We start from the raw sequence: 15,618 nt of genomic DNA on the forward strand, positions 1-15,618 counted from the left end.
CCTACTGTTAGTAGGCTATTATTGACAGGCAAGCCTTACCAATAACACAAATAGTTGGTTAACACATTTTTTTATGCTATGCATTATATACTACATTATATACTACATTATATACTACAATAAAATAAGCTAGAGAAAATTAAGTTATTAAGAAAATCGTAAGGCAGAGAAAATGTATTTGCTATTCACTAAGTGTACGTGAATCATCATAAAGATCTGCATTATCTTCACAGTGAAGAGGCTCAGGAGGAAGAGGAAATGCTGGTCTTCTTTTCTCAGGGCTGATAAAAATAAAAGAAAATCAGCATATAAGTGGACCTATGCAGTTCAAATCTATGTTGCTCAAAGGATAACTGTGATTATTGAGTGACTACTATGTGTCAAGTATTATAACTAGGCCCTTGGGCTTTTATCAGTAAAGAAAACAGAAAAGAAGTCACTGTCCTCTTGGAGTTGACCTTCTAAGCATCAGGAAATAGACAATAACACGAATAAGTAAATTATAGTATAGTAGCAATGATTGCTATGGAAAAATGAAACAAAATAAGCATAATGAAGGTTTCTGAAGAGCGGTGGTGGGTTGTAATTAATCGGATAGGTGGTTGCACCTTGAGGAGGTGACATTGAGCAAATACTAGAAGGTAACGTGTTAGCCAAATAGACAAAGAGCTTTTCAGGAACAGGGAATGGTGAGTGCAAAGGCCCTAATGCTTAGCCTAGAGTGCTCAAGGAACATTGCCAAGAAGGCCAGCAAGAGTGGCTGAGATGGAGCGAGTGAGAGGGAGGGGAGTTGGGGATAGGATTAGAGAATTAACAAGGGGCAAGATTATATAGACTTGCTGAGTCCCTTGACATTGTAGAGTGCCTTGTTCTCTATCCTAACCATTCTCCTGAATCTATTCCTGCATTCCTGTCAGCCTGTTCAATGCATCTTCATCTGCCTGAACCACCAGCACCTCACACTTTGTACAACTAAAAATGTAGCTATTGTCATTTTCATCTTTCCAGCACACCTCTTCTTCCTTGTTCCTTCTTTTTGCTTGTCTGTCTCATAAAGTTGCAGTAGAGAACACTGTATTGTGATAAGACGTGGGAAGCACCAGCACAGTATCTGGCCTGCAGGAGGCAAGTGCTAATTCTCCTCCTTTCTCTTAAGGGTATCAACTTCCCATTTACCTTGATTTGAAAATTTAGCGACACCCTTGACTTTTACTTTGCACATATCCAATAAGTTGCTAATCTCTTTTATTTTACAGTATCTCTTGCCTCTTACTTTTCATTCTTTCTACATTTCCTAATTTAAAACACGCTATTCATTACAAGTTACATTTGCCCACACATAACAACAAAATCACAACAGAAACAAATTTATATTAGTTTAACCGAGTGGAGTTTTATGTTTCTCATGCAATGCAGTGTCTGGAGGGAGGCAGGCTGGTGTGGTGGCTTTACAGTGTCATCAGGGACCTGAGTTCTTCTCTGACATTTCTCAGACATCCTTAGCTAGTAAGTAGCTTTTGTGCTTGTGCGTCTCACTCTATGGCCTTGACATGAACGTTCCATCTCTAAGCATTGCAGTTATATTGGAGACAGGAGGAAGGGAAAGAACAATGAGCAAAAGACCAAAGCATCAATCTTGCCATATCTTTCCCATTTTCAAAGGACTTTTCCCAGAAGCCCCACCTAGAAACTTCTGCTTACATCTCATTGCCTGGGCTATCTCACATGGTGACTCTTAATTCCTGCTCCAAACAAAATAAGGGCTCTCTGAAGAAGAAAGAGAGGATGAGTATCAGGCCGGTTACAGTCGCTGGCTGTCGATACTCCCATCACAGCTTACCCAGGGCTCCGTAGAGTGTCTACCTTATCTTCCCACCCCACTCTCTCCCCTTCCTTAATTCATTTCACACACTGTCACCAAACCAGTCATCTTGCATATTGGCAGAGGTGCAATCATATTAATACCTCACTGCAGCCTTGACCTCCTGGACTCAAACATGAGTCCTTCCTCAGCCTCCCAAGCAGCTAGGACTATACGCATGTGCCACCACACTTGGCTAAGCTTTTTGTTTTTTATCTTTTGTAGAGATGAGGTCTTGAAGTCCTGTCTTCAAGCGATCCTCCCACGTTGATCTCCCAGAATGCTGGGATTTCATTCATCAGCCACCTCGCCTGGACTCATCTTACTACTTTTAACAAGTTACTGTCACATAAATATAAAAGTCATTAGTTAGGTGTCGTGGCAGGTGCCTGTACTCCCAGCTACTTGGGAGGCTGAGGCTTGAGGATCACTCGAACCCAGGAGTTTGAAGTTGCTGTCTGTGAGCTAGGCTGGTGCTATGGCACTCTGGCCCAGGCAACAGAGTACCTTTCTTCCTGCCTTTGCTCAGGCTGTTCCCATCAGCTGTGGTTCCTGTACTTCATCCTGCATGTCCAATTTCTCACATTCTTTCAGTCCTGTGACAAATGCCACTTCCTCAGTTCACCACTTCCTGGCTCTCCTCTCCTCTTTTTCCCTCTTAAATGGTAATGTAAATTTCTCCTTTCTGTTAATGATGTTAAAGTCTGTGTCTTAACTCTCCACCTAGAAAGCAGGGATCCCTGCTACAGACAGGATCCCTGTCAGACTCAAGGATTTATTCCTCCCCTGCCAACGCTTGCATTGAGACTTACCTGCCCAATGAATAACTGTGGAATGAGTGAATGAGTCTTTTTACCAGGACTGCCAAAGGAAGTTGGCAGTTAAAACCGCCAGTTAAAAACTATAACAACATTGTTGTATATCTGCTATGTCAGGTACTAAATGCTTTCTCTGTAATAATTCATTCTCACAACCTTTATGAGCTGGCTTCCTTTATAAACATATTACAGATGAAGAAACTGAGCTACAGAGCAGTTAAATAATTTGGTCACAATCACACAGCAAAGCTGAGATTTCAAATCCATTACAATCTTTTTTGCTTTGTTAGAGAAAAGCACCAAGAAATCAAGGCTGTTGTTATTCAGCAAAGACTGTTGACTACCAAATGAGTAGGCAAATGACTCCCTGTCCTGGAAGTGAGTTTGTCTAAATGGACTCAAGGGATGTCTTTGGTCACAGATTAAGAGCTAAGGTCAGATGGGGGAAGGGGGAGGAGGGAGTCCATGCTGAATCTCTGCAATTGAAATGGTCACCTTAAAATCCTATCAGAGTTGTCATCTACCAAAAGGAAATACTGTAGGTAAGGAAGAATAGCATTACAGATTATTTGCTCTTTAAGAAAATATGTGATTTCTACTCAATTCTTGCTAAGTGGAGGACTTTGCCAGGGTACTCATAGCAAAATATTCTAAGAGCAAATAGAAAAAACTATGACGTCCCTCTTACCTTTGGGAGATTAGTCACCCCATAAAACTCATGTTCACTTTTGGTGAGCTTGGCACAGAGTTTTCATGCTGCATTTTGGGACCTCCAGCTGCCTCTCAGTTGGCAGTCCCTGCGAAGCACAACCAGCTGGCCCCTGTGCTCCCACAGGAGCAGACCTTGTCCTGGGACTTGCTTGTTCCCCTGGGGAACAGGTCCTGACTAGGCCCCGGCTGTAACTTTAACTGGCTCTGCCTGAAATGGGACCACCTGTTGCCATCTATCTGCACTTTTACTCCATCTTGCTCAAGGCAGCCTGTGCCAGGAGTATCTTCCCTGGTGTAAGAAGCAGAATAGGAATCTGGCTTCGTCAAGTGAGGGAGGGTAACTTTCTCTTTCTCAGTGTGATTGGAGAATCACATTTTAACTTCATATGTTCTGTGTCTCTGATTCTTGGGAACATGGGAAGACTGAGGTTTGGCAGCTTTCTGCCACTAAAATAGCTCCCGTGGTGGTCCTTCATATAGTATATGACTGGAATTATGCTCATCAGGTAAACATATTCCGCTTCTTTAATAAATAGTGTGAGAGAGCATTTAGATATTGGGAACTTTTATAACAAATTTTATGTAGTTTTTGTTTTACTCTAAAAATAACACATGTCCAGAATAAAAAAGTTTAGTGAATAAAAATTTAGGGAACATTTGAAAATCTTAGACCCCAGAGATGATGACTTCTAATTTGTTGTTTTTTAATATTCATATAAAATCAAATAATTCTGTAATACTATTTGTCTTAATCTGTTTTGTATTACCATAAAGGAATATTTGAGACTGAGTCATTTATTTAAAAAAAAAAAAAAGGTTGATTTGGCTCACAGTCCTGCAGGCTGTACAAGAAGCATGGCACCACCATCTGCTTCTGGTGAGGGCTTCAGGGAGCTGCCAAGGAAGGTGCGAGGTGAAGGGGGAGCAAGCCTGTCACATGGCAGGAGAAGGAGCAAGGGTGGGGGGAGGTGCAAGGTTCTTTTAAACGATCAACTCTGGCAAGAACTATTCCTGGGAGAACTCACTCATCACTGAGTGAGAGCACCAGGCCATTCATGAGGGATCTAACCCCATGACCCAGATTCCTCCCTGTAGGCCCCACCTCCAACACTGGAGATCACATTTCTTCCCCTCCCTCCCTCCCTTCCTTCCTTCTTCCTCATGTCAGAAGGGGAATATGCTGATGTAACAAAATTTGAAGGAGGCACATCTCACACAGGTGCATGAACACCCAGTCATCATGTGTATGAACCACAAAAGGATCTGGAGATCACATTTCAACATGAGATTTAGAGGGGGCAAACATCCAAGCCATAGCACTATTTTACTGGCTTTTTTTTTCACTTGAGAGTTTCATGAACATTTCTGATATCATGAAATACTTTACGGAGCATTGATAGTTTAATTTTTTAAGCAGGTATTACATTCACATGGATCATACACACATACACTCACAGAGGAAGGGACCAATTTAAAGTTTTGCTCCCACCCCATCTTCTGTCCACCTACTTCTCAATCCCCATTCCCCCTACCTCACTACCTCTGTGGTTTCTTTAATATCCCAGAGTTTCTTTATGTAATACAAGCAATTGTAAACATATACTTTTATTCCCCCACAACTTTTACGCATACTTTTTTGTGCCTTGGGTTTTCTTACTAAAAATATATCTTTCTGCTCTTTCTGCATTATTGTCAAATGGCCGCATTGTTACTCCATTGCTTGATTTTAGTGTAAATTATTTAACTAATTTTCTATTTTTGGATACTTAGGCTATCTTAAAACAGTCTTATAGATGTATCTTTGCATGCAACTCATGATTTTTTCCTTAGGATAAATGGTTATTTGCTGGGCTTTTGTTTCCTATTTCCAAATTGTCCTGGAAGATAATAATACCACTTTATACCTTCCCCTGAGGAGATACCAACAGGTAAACAGGGGAAGTAAGAAAAAGGCTACTTGCAACAGGGCTTTTTGAATATTATATACAAAAATAAAAACAGTACAGAAAAGCAATGGTGAATTGATAGTTTTGATGTCATGGAAGGAGGATTCAGTAAGATGTGATTGGGCATACTGAAAGAACATTTGAGAACTGGAATGAGACGGTGAGTAGTCTTGCTTCTGACCTGAGATCTAGGAAAAGTCACTAGGGTCTTCACGTCTGCTTTATCATCATTAAAAAAGAGAAGTGTGCTTACTGGGTTTATTTGGACCCATTTTGTTCTAAAAGGATTTATGAAGATGAAACATGAGGAAGTCATTTCCAGCTCTAAAATTCTTTAATTTTATAACTACCTTCATGTTCAGAGGAAATGAAAACTGAGCTTCTAGTTATCATGGTTTTGTTTTGAAGGGGTAGACCACTCTCTTCCTAAAGCTCTGTTACTTATCTCTCTTCATTTCAGTAAATACTAGGCCTAAACTTCCCACTCCACCACACAGAGCAATCTCTTAACTTGTTAAAACTACAAGAGAGTCCTGGCCATGTGCTTACATATACAATAGAACCTCTATAAACTGACCACCCAAGGGACTATAACAAACTGGTCAACATATAGATGTGGTCAGCATAAGGATCTAGGCTTACTATACTGATATGTACATGTGGTGCATGTCCAGTCTGTGAACTTAAGGAGGTGGTCAATGTAGGGAGGTGATCAACTATGGAGGTTCTACTGTATATATATATTTTTAAACACTAAGGCATTTATTTTTAGATGAGGCAACATTAACCTGAAACAGCAGTAAGAGAGAATCATGTGATTCCCATAAATACCACATTTGAGATGATGGTGGTGTAATAGATTTGACTCCTTGTAGTACAGATGGAAGGAAGCAGTTCAAATATTGCCCCCAATCATGGCTTCCTGATGTGGAAGTCAGCCATCGGCCTGCATGGGCAGGTGTCCAGTTATTGGCCAGCTTTGCATCAAAGCTGTTTGTCATCAGAAACTTCCCCAACCTCATCAGGTGAGAACTTGGGTCACTGAGCTAAGATTGGTCAAAAACAAACACAACATCTAGTCATTTCCTTCCTTCCTTCCTTTACAGCACTCAAACTGAAGAGGATCCAGGTGTCCAAGAAATGGAAGCCTTAATAGAGCAAATCCAGAAGCAGCTGAAAGATCATTCCTGCAAAGACAACATTCGTGAGACATTTCAAATTTACGACAAGGAAGCTTCTGGATATGTGGACAGGGAGAGGTTCTTTAAAATTTGTCAATCTCTTAACGTCCCAATTGATGACTCTTTGGTTAAAGAGGTCAGTATAAATTACTTTTCCAGGTCAATTACAGAGGCTGAGCATTGATTATACAACTGCGTGTGTATTTCATGATAACTGGGACAGATTTAGGATGTTCAAATCAGATCTTCTGTTCTGTCCTAATAATTACTTCTCCCTGACTCCAGCATTGGCATTCTTTTCTAATTGCTGTTGGAGGGCATCTTTGAGTGGGCCTGTGGGAAGACAGCACAGAGTGGTTGATAGACCATGTCAGGGCTGAAGTAAGGCCACAGAAGTGATGAGGGGGAGCTTCCAAGGAGAGACTCAAAGACAAGTTAATGATGATGGTTGGCAGCCTTTGATACCCTTCGTGGCCAATACCTACATTGGCCCATCAGCAGGGCTAGCATGGAAGAGGGCTGACCATGCCCATCCATCAGCAGGGGTAACATGGCCAGCTGCAAATGAAGAAAGAGCATGGACATTTTCTTTTTGTCTGGGGCTGGGTTTGAACCCGCCACCTCCAGCATATGGGGCTGGCGCCCTACTCCTTTGAGCCTAGTTTTGCACCTTTTCTTCAATATAAACCCCTTTCCCCAGGGTTCCTTTGGAAGTCAGTACAGCATCTTCCACACAATTGCCAAGGACTCTGGATTATAATCATTGAGGCATTCTCACTGACTAAGGACATTGAGGTTCTTTAGACTTTTTAAAGATCTTACAGCCAAAAGTGATGTTCAGAATTTAAGAGTCATTTAGGAAAAGGTTTTGTTTGGGCTAAAACAATTAGATTAGAGATGAGGATTTTTCATAGAAACTTTAGCAGGGACTCAGGGAGGGCAGACAGAAGGAAGAGTATTTGCTCATGTGGGCTAAGTACCCATTTAGCCCCTCAAACCTTAGACTGATAGCATGCCCAACTTTTATTTTCAAGTCATTCATACTGTCCGACGTGGGAACTGATGTAGGAGACAGGAATGGCAGTCACTGGCAAGTGGAACAGGGAAGGGGTGGGTGGGGCAGATTTGCACTCATCATATAAAAATAACCACAGAAGATCAGTCTGTTACCAGTCACAATAGAGTTTCAGGGGATGCGGTTTGAGTAGTGGCATAACTAGATTCTTCCTTTAGCCTGTGGTAACAGAAGCCTACTATTTTTAAAAGTCTTTTTCCTCATGAGCTGAGCAGATAGTCTTGTAGTTGGGCTGGGTGTGGTGGCTCATACCTGTCATCCTAGTTAGCATTCTGAGGCCAAGCAGGTAGATTGCTTGAGCTCGGGAGTTTGAGACCAGCCCGAGTAAGCCAAGACCCCATCTCTACTAAAAATAGAAAAATTAGCCAGGTGCTCGTGGTGGGCACCTGTGGTCCCAGCTCCTCAGGAGGATCTCTTGAGCCCAGGAGTTTGAGGTTGCTGTGAGCTGTGACAGCATGGCACTCTACCCAGGGCAACAGAATCAGATTGTCTCAAAGAAAGAAAACCCAAAGTCTTGTGTTTGATTATAAAAACATTGAAAAGTGCTTGAAAATGACAATGCTCTTATAAATATGGATGTTAGTCTTGAAATCTTGGGAAGGCCATTTACTTATCCAGCTTTGGTTTCATCAAGTGTAAGAAGGGGATACATTATGTGCAAGTGAGCTCTGCAGTTCAACTGAAGGAAGCCTTGCAGCTCTGTCTCACCTGTTCGCTTCACTTTCCTCTGCAGTTAATCAGGCTGTGCTCTCACGGAGAAGAAAAGATTGACTACTACAACTTTGTGCGTGCTTTCTCAAACTGACCTGGCTGATGAGAGAATGCAACACAATTTTTGGATGTGTGGGCCTACACTTTGGAATATACCCACACTCAACATAGAGGCATTTCCAGAGTTCCTAAAGTTATATTTCTTTTTTAGTTCTTGTATTTCAATACTATTAAAGTCTAAATTAAATTGGATCTTACAGCATTGAAGATTGGTGCCTTATTTGGGGTATAGTGATAATTAACTTCATGTGTTAACATGATCAGACCAGAGAGGGTCCAGGTATTTCATTAAAACATTGTTCTGGGTGTTTCTGTGAGGGTGTTTTTGAATGAGATTAACATTTGAGTTGGTAGACTAAGTAAAGCAGATCATCCTGCTAAGGTGGGTGTGCCTCACCCCCTCATCTGAAGGCCTGAACAGAATAATAGCCTGACCTTCCCACCAAGGAGAATTCCTCCTGCATGACTGCCTTCAAGTTGCAATGTGGATCTTTTCCTACCTTCAGACTCAAAGTGAAACATCAATTCTTACTGGGCTTTGAGCCTGCTGGCCTTCAGATTGGAGCAACATCAGTTCCCTTGGTTCTCGAGGCCCTTAGATTCAGACTGGAATCACGTCCTCAGCTCCCCTGCAGACCCTGGGACTTGCCAACCTCTGTAATTGTGAGCCAATTCCTTAGACTAATTACTCCCCTCCCATATACACCATTGTGTGGGTTCTGTTTTTCTGGACAACCCTGACTAATACAGAATGATTAACAACAGGAAGGAGGAATGATAGCATTTGCTGGAAGCCTCATTTGGGGTGTTGGAATGACTGCACAGTATTGCTATTGCTGCTAACCAATAGCCTCACCATAGTCATCTGCCTGGCCCAATACTGTAGGGTAATATTTCCTATGTGTTTCAAACTGTGGTTCTAGACTTATCAGTAGAATTGCATTAAAAAAAGGAATAGAAAATATCAGTGTGGTACACATAGTAGGGTACATACTTTTAGGCTGAAATAAACTTTTATTAAACACCAACCATCTTGGCCCAAAGTTAAGGACAGAAATTGGTGAGTACCTCCAATGGAGACTTAGGAGTCTTGTTTAATATCCTGTTACCCATCCTTTAAAATCCAAGTGCTCACCTTTTAACCTCAGCTATGACCGCTCATCTCTTATTTTCCTATGTCTTTTACAGAAGACAAAATATCTTTCTATTGAATGTCCACCCCACTGTAATTGTTAGAAGGGTCTCAGAGAAAGCTCTCTTAAGTAAAGTTGGCACTATTCACATATATCGTTAAGCTTGCTGTCTGCTCCTCACCATGCCACCCCCCTTTCAAGTTTACCTGAGTTTGAAAAGATGAGATCCAACAGCACCATCACAAAGTACAAAAGCTACTTCATGAAAGACCAAAGGCAGCAGGTAGTTTACGTGGTATCGGTGCACTCACTGCTCACCTGTTTGCGTAAGGCAGCAAGCGTAGGAACCACAAAAGGGCAAATCACTTTCTCCACGAAAATCCTAAACGGCAGCCCTTAGACGTCACTAGTTATCTTATGCTGCAGTCACAACTGGCATGCATCTGGAGTCTGGGATTCAGGTGGTGGAAGAGAGATGAGCATTCACCTGCCTCAAGTAATATACTGTAGGAGGCAGAAACGACCATCCCTTCAAACCCACACCGGGGAGAAGAGAGAGAGAGAGAGAGATGGAGAGAATATGAATTAGCATTACCTATTAGCGACTGCAATGGAGGCATACTGGTAGACACAGCCACCAGATCTAACTGAAGGGTTTGTCTAGACTGTTTAAGGTGGCTTACAGCCTCAGGACTATTAAAATCTACCTTATGGGTGAGGACTGGCTATGCGTGAGCCACTGCTCGGAGCCCTGGGCCTGTACCCTGTCTGCACCACCAGGGGGCCTTGACAATACCATTACAGCACATCAAACTCATCATCTACAGGCACTGAGCGTGATTGGGACCAATAAATAGAGAAGACTTCTCTCAATGTTCCCAGAGAATTGGGTCACCTGGGTAAGTGATTCCTGTATATCTTGCTGGCACAGGATATTTTCACTAAAAAAAAAATATGTATCAGTTCATTGAGTGCTTTATATGTACCATCAACTTGGCATTCAGTATCTCGAAGTTTTACCACCACCATTCCCTGCAAAATAAAAACAAAGCCCCTGGGACACAGATGAGCCAACAGGCTCAGAAAGGTTAACTGCTCCAGGTGACCCAGCTTCCCACGGCAGAGCAGGACTGAGACCCACGTGTGCCCCCAAACCTGCCCTTGTTCATACTCACCTTCACCTCAAGTGAACTTTCCTCTTTAATTCTCTCACCCTGTGGGTGTTCTCACCTAACTGCCACCTGTAGCTGCGCTTACATCCTGAGCCCTCTCCAAAGATGGTTCCGGAAAATGCAGCAGACAGCTATGGGCAACAGCAGGCCATCTAAGTGAGACCCGCAATCCCACTGCCCACCGTTACTACTAACGCTTAGATGTGCTGTAATCAACACCAGCATGTATTTGGTGGCTTTTACACACAGACCAATCCCATCTCCTCCAAGCCAAACGACATCACAGCACTGTCGGCATCAAGGATGACACGCTGCCTTCTGGAGCTTCCTGCCCACAAACTTCATGTGAAGAAAATCTTTTTCCACTTTACTATTACAGATTCCCCTAATTCACCTCACCACAATAGACAAATATATCTGAAGATATTTAAGAAATGACAGTGAAAAATATTAGACATGGGATGACATGGATGCAAACTTACTAAACGTAAGCATCCAAATTAAAAAGCATTACTACGTAAACGCACGTCGAGGAATTACATCAGAGACAATTATTCTGATAATTCTATGCCTTTAATTCAGGTATTTCAGAAAATATTTGATCATTTGTTTCAAAATGCACATTTAAAAAATCCATACAAAACTGTAATTTGTTTTAAAACCAGACAGAAACAGTGAAAAATGATTTTGAAAAAAAGTTCACCAAAAGTAAAAAGACATCCCTCCCCCCCAACCCTTTTACATGAAAGCATAAATATGGCAGGTACAAATTTTCCTTGAGTTCCTTGTTGTAATTTGGTCCATAACATGAACAGGCTAAAGTAGAAAAACAAAGAGACGATTTGTCCGCATTTGCATTATGAGTTGCTCAGGGCATCAGCAGCCTCAGCTCATCCTTCAGATGTTTATTTAACAGAGGAACTGAAAAATGAGGTTTAGAGTTTCATCACATAAACACTCAAGGAAACGGTGGTACTTAACACTCACAGCCAGATCCTGTCAGGTGGACGGGGTTATCCACCTGTGGCTGATTCTCAGAAAAATCTCCTTCCTCTCCACGTGAACAAGAAGCTCTGGAATGCTTTCATACAGAGCGACAGTGATGTCAGGAGCATCACAACAGATCTTATTTCTGGACACGGACTTATGCCCCATCATGAGGATGGATTTTTCCTCTTCAACAGATTTCAGAAAAGAAAAATATATGGACTTCTATGATGATGCTACATGTTCTACTAGAGTGCCACAGAAACCCACGCAGGATCACGACAATGACAATAAAAGGAAAGTGGCTGACATGTCTTCTGTAAGGGATGACGTCTACCCTCCCGTGGTCCCATCTCTCCCCCAACTGCAGGGCATTTTAAGGGACAGAAAGGCCTGTGGAAAAGACCACTGGCTGGGAGAGTTATTGCACAACCCGGAAGAGCGAGAAAAAGGCAGGCAGGCAAGGGGCAGGGGTGAGGGTCGCTGCTACTAACACAAGGTAACACTGAATTAGGAGCTCAAACAGTTCTGTGACAGCCAGCCAGACTAGACCCACTGTCAAATGAGCTATCTATGAGTTAACACTTGAGACTGGGAAGTAAAAGTAAACACCTTTATCATATAAACTTTGGGTTGAATGGGAAGCCAAACAGATCGTAAGAGGGTTATGGTTATGTTCTTAACCTGGGATGGGGACTGGAAGAGCAGGGCCTGCTGTGTGGGGCCAGAGGCAGGGGTTGGTGAGGCTCTGAGCTTCCCTAATAGGTATGAGGCACAGGTGTCTGTGGTTGGGCCACCCCACAGGTTCAGCCATCCACAAGAGAACCGACACAAAGGAGAAACCAGAAACAAAACAGGAGAACACACTGGACCATAATGCAAGGGGAGTGGAGGGTGTCAGAAATGAAGCAAACTGTCACAATCCACGTCCCTTTCATGTGTAACTGTACTGAGATGTGGTGCCCTCAGCTGCATATGACAAACAGCTCTAGAGGCCTAGCCACACAGTACAAGTGAAGACCGCAGGGCAAAGTAAGGCACTTACTATACGCACACAAAGGACCTGCTCAGGACAAAATCTCCACAGGGGTGGCTGAGCAGGAGGCTGCAGGGAGCCTGCAATCCAGGGCTTTTCTTCCTCACAGGCTGCTAATCCCAGGGACCTCCATAAAAGAGTGCGGGGACTCCCACTGGGGAGGAGTGGTCTTTTCCAGCCTTTTGGGAGATGGAATTAACACTCATTGCCAGAAGGATGGCAAGCAGTGAAATGCAGGTAAAGGCTCCCTCACTGGGGCAACCATGGGCTAGACAGGGATTCCATTTAGGTTTTCAAGCCATCTGACGATGACTTAACCCTCCAGTAATCCCCAAAGCCCTCTCCTGAGGAAAAGGGCCATAAGCTCAGAAGGTGGAGGGAAGAAAAAGAAGGTGGAGTCGGCTGTCCTGCCTCACAGCCTTCGGCCCTCTCCCTTAACGAAGAACCAAGGCCTTAGAGAACTGAAGTGTGCTCACCCAGGACACAGGCCGGGTAATTAGTATGTCCACACGCCCCAACTTCCTCTCACACCAGGCCAAGTCAACCGGGCAGGCTGAAGCACATGAAGGAAACCCAAACCAAGGCCTTTCCCAGACGCACCGGGGCCGGAAGCCCCATCTAATTAATCTCACAGGGGTGCGCACTCTGACCCAACCTCTTAATTTACTGCTTGGAAAAAAGGGTCCACGGGTACTGAGGAAGGAGGTCCCCCAAGGAAACCCAGAAGCACATACCCTTCCAGGCATCAGGGGGCCTTAGGGTCTCAGGGATTTGAGTCAAGAAAAGTATCTGTGAGGGGTCCACAGCACAGGTATCTATGTTGGTTTCTTAAAAGTTGGTAAGTTCTGCCTTGCGACAGGAACAGACAAGATTCTCAGCAACCATCCAGGTCTGGTGGGTGAGGACACACAGGGCTAGTCTCAGACGGGAGGGCAACAGCTCTCCTCCTGGCTCAGCTTGCCAACCCCTTTCACCCAGAACCACCCCCTACCTTCAAAAGGAACACATGTTCCTATTAATAGTGCAGCCATCAGAGCCTCGAAGGTAAAAATAACTTGCCCATCACTGAGCCTCTAAGGGGGGAACGGGCAGCCCCCCCCTCCTGCCACTGGCATCTGATGACTCCCCTCAGGCATAAGCCAGTTGGGGGCGTCAGGAGGCCACTGTCGCTGAGGTAAGGGACTGCTTTTCTCCTGCTCTTGGTGGATGGTGCTGAGCAGGCCTCTCAAACTTGGAGGAGTAAGGCAGGGCCTTCCGAAGTCACTTGGAGCTGTAGCGACAGGAGAGCATGCAAAACAAAAACAGAACAAAGCAGCCAAAGTCACCAAAATTAGAATGAGCTGCCAGAGAGGGTCACAGGATGAAGTGGGGTTGTTTCACCTCTGGCAACATGGTTCGTGTCAACCTGCCAAGGGCCTGGCTCTGCCACAAAATAAATGTTCCAGAGAGGATGGATGGGAACTGAAAAAACACCCTACAAGTACCCTCAAAACCCCGAAAATGTCCCCAAAGCCCAGGGTGCTGTGATACTGGCCTTACTCATGGTCTCGGGGTTTTGTTTTATTGTTTTGGTTTTTTACACAGAACCAACCCTGAATGCATCCTTGACCACTGGGGAAAAAAGCCAGCCTAAGAAGCCCCTGGCCGCTGGGCTGGAGGTGCTGCACCCAGGGCACAACACGGTGGCAGCTGGAGACCCCAAGAACAAGAAGCCATGATGGGTGTGGCAATAGGTGTCCTGGTACAGAGCAGTGGAAACCTCCACACGCGTGCAAGGGATGGAGCTGCCTGACGGCCAGACTTCAGCTGCTTTGCTCCCCTGCCCTGCGCTCAGTGCCCCACAAGCATGCTGTGCGTAGTTGTTGAGGGAACACCATGCAGCACTTCAACCTGGGGGCACCTGAAAAGGAGAGGCCTCTGGCAGGAAGCTGGTGAGGCACTGCCACACAGCCTAGAGAGAACCCAGGGTCCTGGCGGGGGTGCGGTGGTGGTGGTGACTTAGCTGCTGGCTGAACACTCGCTCATCAGCAGCTCCCAGGCAAGACAGGGAGTGTGAACTCCATTTCTGCCCGAGTGAGGGCTGTCCCACTGATTTGGCTAAGGACTTTGGTTTCTGATCAGGTCTGCTGCGTTGATGCCAAGCTGCAAGCTGCCTTCTCACCCAAGTTCTGCCGTGCAGCCTAGAGATGTACCAGAGAAGGAGAGGGAGGGATGGGAGAGAGGCCTATTTTCAAATACACTGTCCTACTTCCTAAGGGTAATCAAAAGAAGCCCAGGGTAGTTCTTCCCATTTCTGCAACCTTACCTTGGACAGAAAGGTAGTCTATGATGTTGTTAGGAAGTGAACCCCTTAGTTACTGGTGAGTTAAACAATTACCTATGATGTAAGTGACATGGAAAGGGGGAATTCCTTTGATGAAAAGACTCATTTCCCCACTTTTGGATAAAAATCTAAAGTTTGGTTTCTGCTTGGTGTCAGAAAGAGGACAGCATACCAACGGACACAACCATTCCTGTGCCTCCCAGGAACTGCTTCCCTCTGCCTCATCTCAGAGCTCCAAGGTTCTTACTCAGGACATTTTAAAACCTAACCCCCCTTCTGGAAGTCCGTCCAAGGCACCATAAGGACCTGGAGGCCTTGTCTTCAAATGGAAGAGGTGGGGGTAGAATATGTAAGGGAAAGGGGGAAAAAGACCCTCCTCTCACCAGGCAGGACAATGATTTGGAGTCAGCCCTGGCTTAATGCAGTCCAAGATGCTGTTAGTGTACTCAACAAACATTAGCAAATGAACAAACAATTCCAAAGAACACTCAACTAGTGAGGCCAGAGCTAGAATGGCCCAGTGACCCTCCTCCCTGCCCCCTGGGGACACCGGGGACCAGCTGGGAGCTTCGTGCTTCCGCAGCTAGAGATGACATCAAGGTAG

At 44.4% G+C, this 15,618-nt stretch overlaps 1 protein-coding gene and 1 non-coding gene across 2 annotated transcripts in view; one reads left to right on the forward strand and one right to left on the reverse strand.

The window, feature by feature from the left end:
* The window catches only part of EFHC1 (EF-hand domain containing 1), a 49,117-nt gene extending 40,645 nt beyond the window's left edge, over positions 1 to 8,472 (forward strand). The window contains exons 10-11 of the mRNA XM_003789642.2: positions 6,443 to 6,653; positions 8,326 to 8,472. Coding sequence (XP_003789690.1) covers positions 6,443 to 6,653; positions 8,326 to 8,397 — 283 coding nt within the window. The 3' untranslated portion in view covers positions 8,398 to 8,472. The remainder of the gene's footprint in view (positions 1 to 6,442; positions 6,654 to 8,325) is intronic.
* On the reverse strand, positions 4,553 to 4,653 carry LOC111725287. The gene has a single exon (XR_002773384.1). It is a non-coding gene; the product is annotated as a small nucleolar RNA U13 (small nucleolar RNA).
* Positions 8,473 to 15,618: the final 7,146 nt, after the last annotated feature.

This window comes from Otolemur garnettii, unplaced genomic scaffold, assembly GCF_000181295.1.
Source record: "Otolemur garnettii isolate 467f Iridium unplaced genomic scaffold, OtoGar3 scaffold00035, whole genome shotgun sequence".
Taxonomy (NCBI): Eukaryota; Metazoa; Chordata; class Mammalia; order Primates; family Galagidae; genus Otolemur; species Otolemur garnettii.